Source organism: Schistocerca serialis, chromosome 12 (genome assembly GCF_023864345.2).
Source record: "Schistocerca serialis cubense isolate TAMUIC-IGC-003099 chromosome 12, iqSchSeri2.2, whole genome shotgun sequence".
In the NCBI taxonomy this organism is placed as follows: domain Eukaryota; kingdom Metazoa; phylum Arthropoda; class Insecta; order Orthoptera; family Acrididae; genus Schistocerca; species Schistocerca serialis.
This window is the reverse complement of record NC_064649.1, coordinates 32,451,833-32,464,459: the sequence shown is the minus strand read 5'-3', so window position 1 is coordinate 32,464,459 and position 12,627 is coordinate 32,451,833. Positions and strand designations below refer to the sequence as shown.

The following is a 12,627-nucleotide window of genomic DNA, read 5'->3' as shown; positions in this document are numbered from 1 at the left end:
TACATTTTTTATTTTGCTTCTGTACAAAGTTATTTTGGGTGGTCCAGGTAGGTGGGACACCATGTATTGCAGTAGCTGGTAGGTTCAACATTACAAATTTTAGAAAATTATTTCCTGGTACTAAGAACATAATGCTTTTAGTATGTGTATGATCAAATACTACAGCTGGAAACTGTTTCATCTTGTTACTGTGGTTGCTGAATTAAACTGGAATTTAGAAAGTACAGTTTGTGCCTATAATAAAGCATAATTATGCATGAACTGAATGCCCCATTTCTCTATAACCATTTTTTGGGGGAAGAGGGAGGTAGAAGGTGTGATTGCTCCTTGAGCAGGAGATATTTATATTATCAACCACTGTATTGAAGTGCAGAATGAGAACTAGGAAACAGAACTACACAAGAGTGAATTTTAAGCTAGATTAAGCTCTCTGGGAAGGGAGCATTAAAGTGTTGTCAGTCTGTGGACCATTTTCCCATATTTGAGATTCAAAAGTGTTAACATGAAAGCCGTCTATTTTCATCTTTTCGGACAGCTGAAAGAACATCTGATGGGAAAGAGATTTTCTGACAATGAGAAGATTCACACAGCACTTTTTGAGTGGTTCCGTGACCAAGGAGAGTACTATCGTCGAGGAACTGAACAATCAGTAGATTGTTCCAACCACTGTTCAAGGAGACTTGGCGACTATATTGATAAACACTGTCACGTATCTGTGTCACTTTGAAGCACAGTGCAGCATTCAATAAAAGTTATTTGGCTTTCCATAATAATGTGTAACTTCCTTTCTGAAATGATCTCCTAGTATAACAAGCTTGTAAGTCCGAAGCACACGGAATAAAAAGTTAGTCACTCCGAGCAGACATCACGCATACCATGTAACACTACCTATAGCTTTAATGATGGCCTCAATTAACAAAAAGAGTCCCCAAGTTTCTTCAGATACACCACATCCAGTGTGAGACACACACTGGTAATTCTATGGAATCTGACTGTCAAACTATGGGGATGTTGACTGCTATGAATACATTCATCTGCTGTTCCAAATAGTCCCATTCATTTTCTTTCCAATTAAGATCAGATTATTTATTGAGCAGAAGTGGTGTGGTAGGCTGCCCTGAATGTTTGCCAAACCAGTAATGTAAACATGCAGCTGCGTGAAGAGACCTGTTGCCATCTCGCTGGATGTGTGTGGTCACAGCATTTGCATCTAGAAGATGTGGCACAAAGGGCAACACTTGCTCACCAAAAACGATGAAATAAACATCTTGGTTCATGTTAAAGGTAACCAGAATGTACGGGCATCCTCCACATTGTGTGTTTAATATCTTGCATCATTTGGAAAGAGGCAAAATTGTGACTTATCAGACTGCACTAAATGCATCAAATCAGTCAGCTGTTATCCAGTTCCTGTGTTACGAGGGTAATCCCAAAAGTAAGGTCTCCTATTTTTTATAAGTACAAAACTGTCGTGTGGTAGTTGATCACACTGTTACTAAGAGTGCTTCACGTGCTGTGTGCAAAAATGTGCATGCCGCGCTGAGGCACTCAGTCTTGCCTTGGCAGCCGTTGAGAATGGAGCTCCTGTTGGATGTTACCACCAAGTGCGAATTGCGCGCGGTTATTCGGTTTTTGAACGCAAAGGGCACTGCGATGATTGAAATCCTTCACCATTTGACGGAAGTGTATGGTGAGTAGTGCACGGATGTCAAAAATGTTCAGAAGTGGTGTAGAGAGTTTGCAGCTGGTCGGACCGAAATTCACAATGAACAAAGGAGCGGGAGACCGTCAGTTTCTGAGGAGACAGTGTTGAAGGTCGAGCAAAGCACGTGTGAAGATCTGTGGATCACCCTGGATGGTCCCCAAATCACCGCTCACATAATTTTAACGGAAACACTGAACTACCGGAAGGTGTGCGCAAGATGGGTGCTATGCATACTGACTGAGGACCACATGCAGCAATGAGCTGATGCTTCCTGCGCATTTCTTCACCGCCTTGCAGCCGAACAGGACAACTTTCTGGACTCAATTGTCACGGGCAGGTGACGAAACCTGGGCATACCACTTTACACCTAAGACCAAGAAACAATCACGTCAGTTCGTAACTTCCTGAACAGCACGGTGGCGAGCTGTTATGACATGGGCATACAAAAACTGCCACAGCATATACAAAAATGCATCGACAGAAATGGTGATTATGTCAAAAAATAGCTAAATGTTCAAGCTGTAAACTGATGTAAACCATTGTAGAAATAAACAGGTCTGTGTACTTATAAAAAAATAGGAGACCTTACTTTTGGGATTACCCTCGTATTTGGCACACAGAAGATTTACTGCTTTACATGTCACTGTGACCAATAGCCTTCTGCAGGCTACCTGACTACAAATGTACACTGCATTCAGCCCTTTTTGCACTGTTCTGTATAAGTGGTTGGATGGATCCATATTTGCTGAGCCTCATAGGTTTGAAACTGATCATCATTTGCAAGTCAAGATTGTGTTTGGCTAGGGTCTTATTACAGCCACTGTTCACACACCATATGTTACACAGTTTTGAGTGACACACCACTCTTTATAAACACACTGGCCAATCCACACTGATACAGCAATAAATCGGATAACTTCATTCAAGATGTGGTCATAGACACATTCAAACACAATATCCCTCTTCTGCCATTCTGTCATTTCTTCACATTGACCCATCTTCCTTTACTGGTTCGTAACAACTGACTGACACATACAATTTACTTCACTGGCATTACTTACGTCAAATATGGAGGATCACATGACCAATGGTACCAGTTCTATACAATCTTCTGTTGTTATTGTCATCTTCAGTTTGAAGATTCATTTGATGCACATTCGTGGTTAGTCAGTCCCATGCAAGCTGCTTCATCTCCGACTAACTACTACAACTTGACCACTGGATTAACTCTGTGGTCTCCCTATACAATGTTTAGCCTCCACCCCTTTTCCCTCCATTACCAAATTGACAATTCCTTGAAGCTCCATTTTGTTTCCTATTATCTGATACCCGGATTTAGTCAGGTTTTGCCATACATTTCCTTTTACCCCAATTCAATTCCATACATTCTGATTACTTATTCAATCTACCCAACCAATTTTTCAGGATTATTCTGTACCAACACATTTCAAAAGCTTGTAGTCTCTTCTTGTCTGAACTGCTTATTGTCAATGTTTCACTTCCAAACAAGGATACACTCCAGACACTTTCAGAAAAAGACTTCATAACACTATTTAAATTAAATGTTAGCAAAATTCTTTTTTTCAGAAATACTTTTTTGTTATTGCCAGTTTGCATTATATAAGTTGTAAATAACCTTTTGCTTCCCGTATTTTACTTCGGCTACCTACAGAATTTCAAAGATGTATGTCCACAAAGGGCATCATCTTCCTATTTCTTCTGCTGCTGCTGCTGTGATCCCCCACCCACACTGTGCGGAGGGGAGGGGAGGGGGGGGGGGGGACACGACTGCTACTTCATATTCCACCCCATCAAGATCCTTCTAAACACCCTCAAGTTCCTTCCCTGCCTCTCTCTATGTCTCAAGTCCCTTTCATTTTCCCCACCATAAATACCACTCCATATCACTACTCACCCTAGTTAGGCAAGAGATTTGAGGTACAGCAGTCTCTCTCTCTCTCTCTCTCTCTCTCTCTCTCTCTCTCTCTCTCTCTCTCTCTCTGTGTGTGTGTGTGTGTGTTTGTGTGTGTGTGTGTGTGTGTGTGTGTGTGTGTTTTCATTCATTAGTTCTTTAATGTAATAACAAAAGTAAATTATAAATTTATAATCAATGGAAAATCCAGGATGGAATAATGAGAATACTATGATAAGGATGTATTGCTATTCACCAAATAGCAGAGATACTGAGTCACAGACAGGCAGAACAAAAAGACGACTAAAAACATAAGTTTTCAGCCATGAAAGAGGCCTTCTGGTTGAAAGCTTAAATGTTTAGTACAGTCTTTTTGTTGTGACTCAACATCTCTGCCATGTGTTGAATAGCAATCTATTCTTCTCATAATACTGTCAAATTTATAACACATACTGATGTACAACTGGTGTGGTAATAATAAATGACTAGCATCACCCATAAATCAAAGTAGTAATAAAAATCTACAAATTTATCTTCAGGAGTTTCTTAAACGTATCAGAGCTCTATTCTACAGCACTAATGAACCACAGCATATAACAACAGTAAGGACTCACCAGTTGCTCCCTTCCAGAACGCACGTGGCCCTTCTTCCGCATATATTTTTCGAGCAGCGTCTATGACTCCATTGTATGTTGTCTGCCCCGCTCGAGCAACAACCTATAATACAATTAGGAATCTATTGCAATATTTCAAATCTATGTAATAATAATAATAATAATAATAATAATATCACCAAAGGAAAATTCACACAAGGAAATTAATTTTTTTAGGAGACTGAACTGTTGGCCACCTTTAGAAGGTGAAATATTTAATACAGACAATAGATCACACAATAAAGATACACACACTATCCCAGCTTTTGGAATCATTAGTTTCTTCCTCAGGTAGGAGAAGGGCGATGTTGTAGAGATCAAAATCACAGAAAGTATGAATCTATACCTGTGCCAGCGAAACACTGCACTTGACAGTTCGCGTTAACTCAAATTAGGTTGGCTATACTGCAATAATGATATTGCAACATCAGCCTCTATACACATGAAAGCAGATATGGTTTTCAGTTCCATGTTGTAAATGTAAGCTATTAAGTAATAACAGAGCATATAAGAATTTGTTTTTTGAGTTATTACCACAATGACAGCAAATGAACAACCACGTAATAAAGTATGTATAAACATAACAAAGCACAAGCTTTGAATAATGGAGCAAAGAAATACAGATAACAAGCATTTGAAGATGGCCAGTACCTTGAAAAAACTACAGTACACAGTTCACAAAATAAATAATAGCTTCTTGGATAAATTACTGATATTCATAGTGCAATTCCATCCAGCTTCCCATTGTCAGTGTTGTCAGAATCAGCACAAAAACTGTCTTCATCACTGTCATCACCAAAACACATCGTTAGTTGTTCGTGTTCACCGACAACAGCATCCATCGTTTGTGCTGCTCGAATAAATTTTTCGATGTGTTTGAACTTATTCCTCCATGAGGCTGTGCTCCACAGTAACAAGAGCTTCACATAACATCCTTTCCTACTAGTTATTATAAAGGACTTGTTATTTTCCCTTATGTTCATCTTCATATCACTCCATACAAGCTCAATTGAGTTGAAATGGCAGCGATATGGTGGCAGCCTTATTACAGTATGATGCTGCTCCTTGGAAATTTTGTCTGCTACATATGTAGGCATCCTGGCATTATTTTCTTTAACAAGTGGATATAAAGGAAGCTTTGTCATACTCAAATTTGCAGTAATTTATCATGGCTGTAACCACTGCACCATAATTTCTTTGCAGTTATTTGTTGTTGGGGATTTGAGAGTATCACTGAATAATATGGAGTGTTGTCCTTTACAATTGTTGTAGAGACAGAAAACTGTTTTAAAAGGTCCCTTAAGGGGCTCCGGAACGCTTTATACTTGCAATGTTAAAATAACGCTTATAAATTACATCTTTCCTCACAAAGTATTTGAGGTAGGAAGTTGAACTTTTTACAGATTATTTATTGGAATATGGGCTACAACTTAACACAGGGATTTTACAAAATTTTAGTTCATTTATTAAAGATGATTTTTTTTTCAATTGTAATGAAAATTCACAACTTTTTTTTGCAATTTTTTATTTATATATTCAAAAATATACAGTTTTTTGGAAAAAGGCTGTGTTAAATTATGCAGAAGGTACTGTGTAACATTTACTGAAAGTTTGAAACAAATATGCTTGGAAGATCCTTAGAAAACATGTAATTAGTATGAGAAAATAAAAGTTTTGGGAATCGAGCGACAAAGATTGGATTAACTTTTTAGTGCATTCCAGGTCCATAGGATGGATTATCTTCATCCTCTGCAAACTCCTCCTCCAGCTTCCTCTTGTTCCTCCTCCTGTTTACTCTTGCTTGTATTTCTAGACTCTTTACAGCCCTGTCTGCAACCCGAAGGCGTTCCTTGTCTAAAGCAAGCATCGCTCGTTGTTGTGTTCGTAGATTTTGCTACCATTTTCTTCAGTTGCAGTTACTGCAACACTGTTCCAAAAGGTGGTCATGTATGAACACCTATCACATTTCAATTGTATTTCACTAGCAAGTCCTACATGCTTTATTATGGAGAGTTCCAGACCAACTTCACTACAATGAATACATCTTACACAGTTTGAAAAAATTCCTTAGAGATCCGACATATCAAATATTTCATTCACATCCGATTCGCCCATAAAACATTCATAGTTTTCACTCATTGAACCAAGCTTCTTCTGTGAAGTATTTTCTTTCCCACTTTGACTGCTATAGGCAGGTGTACTTGAGAGGTTAGGTTCACTCACTTGGTTATCGTTTTTATTGTGTACCGTAATAACACACACCTTTGGCTTTCCAACATTTCTCCTTTTCTTAAAAGCCTTCAGAGGATTTCTAATAACTTTACTTTTACTCATTATTATACTTCAACAAAACAGAGACTCAAGAAACAGAATTAATTACGAATATTTTCGAGATAACGACAGAGTAAATAAACATGAAACAATCGACAAACACACCAGCGATATATGAGGTGTGGCTAGAAAAAAACCGGACTAGTACTGGTGAAACAATAAAACGAATGCAATAAGGCTGAAAGTCGCGTGGCCTGTCACGTGACTCTCGCTCCGCCTACTGCTCGAGTTTCATCTGCCTCCTGCACTCAGTCTGCCCGTGGCGTCTGTTTTAAGTAGTTGACGTTTTGTCTGTGCGTCGGAATATGTTGAGTGTACAGAAAGAACAGCGTGTTAACATCAAATTTTGTTTCAAACTAGGAAAATCTGCAAGTGAAACGTTTGTAATGTTACAACAAGTGTACGGCGATGATTGTTTATCGCGAACACAAGTGTTTGAGTGGTTTAAACGATTTAAAGATGGCCGTGAAGACACCAGTGTTGACACTCGCACTGGCAGACCATTGTCAGCAAAAACTGATGCAAACATTGAAAAAATCGGTAAACTTGATCGACAAGATCGCCGTTTAACAATCAGAGCAGTGTCTGAGTTAACAGGAGTTGACAAGGAAAGTGTTAGGCAGATTCTTCATGAAAGTTTCAACATGAACAAAGTGTGTTCAAAAATGGTTCCAAAGTGTCTCACAATTGAACAGAAGGAACGCCGAAGAATGATTTGTTCTGACATCCTGGAAAACATTGAAAGTGATCCCACTTTCTTACAAAATGTTATTACTTGCGATGAATTGTGGTTTTTTACTTACGATCCCGAAACTAAACGCCAATCGATGCATTGGAAAACTCCTGGTTCTCCACGACAAAAAAAAGCACGAATGTCAAAATCGAAATTCAAGGCAATGATGATTGTTTTTTTTTTTTTTGACATCAAAGGGATTGTGCACATTGATTGGATACCAGAGGGACAAACAGTGAATCAGCATTACTACATTAGCGTCCTGGCTACCCTACGTGAGCGAGTACGGAGAAAACGGAACGATTTGTGGAGAAAAAAAGTCATGGATCCTTCACCAAGACAATGCCCCAGCTCACAGTGTGTTGTCAGTGAAGACGTTTTTGGCAAAACACAACATTCCCATCTTAGATCATCCACCCTACTCACCTGATTTGGCCCCCTGTGACTTTTTTCTTTTCCCTAAAGTCAAGTCAGCTTTGAAAGGAACTAGATTTGAGACTGTTGAAGCAGTAAAAGAAAAAGCGACGGAAGTAATGTATGGACTTACCGAAAATGATCTGCGGCATTGCTATGAACAGTGGAAAATTCGTATGGAGCGGTGTAGAGACCGAGGAGGAGAGTACATTGAAGGAGATAAAATGAAATTGTAAATAATTGTAAATAAATGTTTTTTCCAGCCGCACCTCGTATATTGAACCATCACAGGTTAGCCACAACACATACTTTATCTCACATCACTAAAATGTACCTGATGAACACGGACGTTAATAATAACACCATTTGACAGCAGTTTAACAGCGCCACAGTGGGTCACGCCCATGTAGAACACATTTCAAAAAAAAATTAAAAATAGTTGTAGTCTTCGGAATTGAATAAATTATATATCTATTAAAAGGTAATAGTCTGCAGATTCAGAAAATGCAAAAAAGTAAAAATTGAACTTTTCATGATTTTGAGCCTTTCTGGAGCCCCTTAACCAACTGACAAGTCCTGTGTGGTCCACATCATCTCGGTAATCACTTGTCTTTTTGTACCACAAAACTAAAAGTGCATCACAAACAAAACCACTGGAAGACCACAGACCACAATTATCTAGCACCTATTTGCGTCTGCTGATGACCACTTCTGCTTGGAGTGTCATCTGTCCAGCATTTAATGACAACTGCCTTGACATTAACCCACATTTCATCTAGCCATATTATGGTATGAATGTTTATGCCCACATTTTTGTGCAAGAAAACTGCTTTGATCTGTAAAAAGGTGCACCTCTTCTACCTGTTTCTTGTAACAGGATTTTGCATCTGTCTAGCAATAAGCCCGTATGTTTCAGTGCAATTTTTGGTGAATTTACCCATTACTGAAAAGTTCACTTTCTTTTAACAAGACTAGTAGCATTACTACAGTAGGATACTCTTTCCTGCCGTAGTGGGCATAAAGATGCCTGTGAATTGCATCAGTCTGGAAAGAATCTACATTGGTGACAGGTTAAGGCTGCTTTATCCTTTTTTTCAGGGACTACTAAAAATATATTATTTGATCCTGACAGCTCCGAGTCGCTACAGCTCATGTCTACATCTTTCAATATTTGCAACAACACTCCCTTACTTACTAACGTTCTTGCTCTAATTCCAAGAGTTTTAAATGTTCATTCCACAGCTTTATCAGCACTGATGCCTTGTTATTTAGAGGCACAGCAAGATGAAAATGAAACTAGACACATACAATAATACATTCGAAAAAATATGATGCATACCACCTGGAAGGCAGCAAGGGCAGGTAAGTGCAAGAACTAGCTGAACAGCTCATGCATCCAAGCTGCTAACAAGAATGATATGCAGGAGAATGAAAAAGAAAATCGAATCTGTTAGTTTGACTCTTGGAAAGGAGAAGGCACCAGAAAGGTAGTTCTGATGTTGTGTCCAATAATGTGTGCAAGACTTAAGAAAAACCAAGACACATTCATTGGATATGTCAGTTTACAAGAAAGCCTGACAATGCAAAATGGTGCAAGCTGCTCAAAATTCTGAGAAAAATAGGAGTGAGCAATAGGGAAACACGTGTAGTTGTGAGCAATAGGGAAACATGTGTAGTTACAATATGTATAATAAATAAGAATGGAAGACCAAGAACAAAGTGCTCAAATTAAAAGTCATATAAGACAGGGATGTAGACTTTCACTTCTACTGTTCAATCTACACATCAAAGAAGCAATGATAGAAATAAAAGAAAAAGTTCAAGAAAATAAATTAAACACCAGGGAGAAAGGATCTCAGTGATAAGATTCACTGATTACCCTGGTATCCTCAATGAAAGAGAGTAAGAACTGCAGGAAGTCTTGAAAGGAATGAACAGTCTAATGACCATACACTATGGACTGAGAGGAAACTGAAGAAACATTAAAGTTATGAGGAGTAGCAGCAATGAGATTAGCAATAAGCTTTTGGGACCTTCTACCTTAAAACAACATTTGAAGTTCATTGAAAACAGGAATACAGAAAATCACAACAGATACTTTAGTAGAGCAAAATATGTTCATAATGAAATGTAAAACAGCAACCTGACTGCATCCAGAAAGTGTACAGGTACACATCATTAGACATTTAGAGATCTACTCTGTACCTGTGAAAATGAGGATGCAAACTACCGAACACATTAGAGGTATCATTAAACATAACTGTGAGTGAGGAAAAAATTACCTGCAGCCTCGTTTTGATGACATCAGCAGGAGTCACAAGTGATGCGGCAGGGACACCAGCGATGGCTCCTGCTAATAGCAAGGTCAACGGGTGGTTGTAGCCGTTCTCATCAGCCAGCTTCTCTTTGGTGTGTGCATAAGCGGGGAAGTAGATGGCGCTGAAGGGGATGTCCCGAAGGAAGCAGGCCTTTGCCCCCTATGTTGCACAAATATTAGGTGGCACTAAATTCCTTCAACCTGAACTAAAGATATGCACTTAATATGGAAAATCAGAAACTTACCTTGTACAGCCCAAAGAGTCCCAACTCTTTGACAACAGAGAGGGCACTGACTTTGGCTCCACCCGCTATTTCTCCAGCGACCTGGAGCCGAATCTTCACTATCTCTAGTGGATTAGTGAAAATCACCTGAGACCCACCAGCCTATAGAACAGAGATTCTGGAATAAGCAAAATGACTTCCCCTCAGTACCACGACAAAGGAAAAAAGAAAGCACAGAAATAAAGCCTAACAGAGATAATATTTGAACCTCAGTCATAAACCTTCAGGTATATTTACACAAGAAAATACTTAAAGTGTTTTGAATAATTGATAACAGAGAACTAGAAACTACTTGTCTAATATAACGTTGGCAAAGTACCTGACTAACAGGATTTTATTTTTCCCAAGTTAGCTGAGATAGAACCCTTCACAAAAACTTGCATAATGGTGGCTGTGACAGCCTTTTCAAGAAAATAACAGATAAAAGGTAATAGCCATGTAATTATGTTTATCATGTAGGTAAGAAAAACCCTTCCTGTTAGTGATGAATGTTTTCTTTGTTTCAAACAAAAGATATTTCACCTATTCATGCTAGGCATCATCAGCAATTTCCATTTCTGTATTCTTTTCATGTATCCACGTGTTGTTCTGCAGCTTCTAAATGGGCATTGTAAAAGCTTCCTACTGGTAACCACTTCACTTCACAACACACAAACTATCCTGTTGCTCAATGCGCATGATGCTTTTGATTTCTGAGCAATACCATGCCGTCTAGCACAAATAGGTGACACGTGTTTAATTGGAAGCAAATGAAATATTCCATTGTCACTGACAGAAGGTTTCTTAATGACATGCTGAACATGAATGAAATAGCAACTTCAGTAGTATGCCTGCAAATGTCAACAAAGAGAACCATTTAGTTAACTCTTTGAGTGATGTGGATGTGTTAACACTTGGTTGTGTATCTTTCCCAGAGTTTCTCCAAACATCTTTACTTGTGTCATCTGGTCAAACCTAAGCAAACATGATTAGAATTGCCACTTATTGACCAGTGCACTGTGTTTCAACACACTGAACTTAGTTCCACACAGTGGTTATTCAAATTTTGCATTAAGTAGGTGAAGCATTTTCGTTTGCTCGTCATCTTGTGTAGGTGTTTTGAACTTAGCTATATTTTTCTGACTGTTTCTAAGAAATGGCATCAGAGTATTATGTTTATCGTTGCTCTGTTATACGTATGTCCTACACTCAAGTTTGCTAAAAAAATGGCACATAATAAAGAGTATGGAATCCTAGAGATAAAGCCAGTGACAATGCAGTCAAATTTTTAGATGACTTTTCTGCTCTAAGTACACCAATCTGGTCTGCCAGTAAGAGATGTAGGTAATAGTTCTTCACAATTGGGAGAGTCTGAAAGAGATACGAAAACTCTTGGATAAGCAGCATGGATTAGCAACAGATTTGATCGGGAAAAGTGATTTTCATCCATTTACACGTGCATCTGATAATTCAGCTTCAGGGCTGGACAGACTTTACGTACTGAATCAAGGGATTATTTGTCATCAATCATAATACTTCTAATAAAATACATTTAGAATACATTTATTTGTAATACAGAACTGTTAGCCTGATTAAGTTCTATATTTTATTACATACATAGGGCAAATGACAAAAACTGGTTTAATAACATGCTCATGAGCATGAAAACATCTTAAGCTGATAAGGTCGGAGCAAAAATGAGTCCAAAAAGTTATTACAAATTACAATGAATGTCAATCTAACAGACTGATACCCAAGTGGCTCAGTACACTTCACTGCTGTACGATGTATCAGATTGCTTTGGACTACAAAAAATCATAAAATAGACAACAGCATAAATGGCTTCTATTCTCCACAGATAACAATATCCAATATCATATAAAATGCATTGAACCAAATAATGGATCATAATGATTAATCCAGAAAGATCTAATTAAATACTAACAGTTTTAATAATTTCTTGCATTAATGCAATAAGAAATACGTATGAACAGTAGTAAGATTAGTCAACAACTTCGGTGAATCAGAAACGGCAACTCACTTTCATCACAGGTACTAAAATCATACTGAAAGATGCTGAAGTTTGTGTAATTAACAGTCAAGAAAGCAACTAAAATTCTAAGTAATCTGTTTACACCCACAATATTTGTCTCGGCATAGTGAAAAGTGTTGTCACTGTAACACATGGTACAGGGCCAGGCGAGTTGTATGTGTTATTTGGCCCCACTTAGGAATCTGAATGCAAGACTCTCTGTACTGGTATCCAGATTAGGCAACCGAGTAAGCAGCACGGTGGTTA

At 38.4% G+C, this 12,627-nt stretch overlaps 1 protein-coding gene across 3 annotated transcripts in view; it reads right to left on the bottom strand.

The window, feature by feature from the left end:
• Nucleotides 1–12,627, bottom strand: part of LOC126428414 (calcium-binding mitochondrial carrier protein Aralar1) — a 704,653-nt gene that overhangs the window by 48,681 nt on the left and 643,345 nt on the right. For all 3 annotated transcript variants that reach the window (XM_050090338.1, XM_050090340.1, XM_050090339.1), the window contains 3 exons: nucleotides 10,311–10,451; nucleotides 10,031–10,225; nucleotides 4,232–4,334 (listed from right to left, as the gene is read on the bottom strand). In XM_050090338.1, coding sequence (XP_049946295.1) covers nucleotides 4,232–4,334; nucleotides 10,031–10,225; nucleotides 10,311–10,451 — 439 coding nt within the window. The remainder of the gene's footprint in view (nucleotides 1–4,231; nucleotides 4,335–10,030; nucleotides 10,226–10,310; nucleotides 10,452–12,627) is intronic.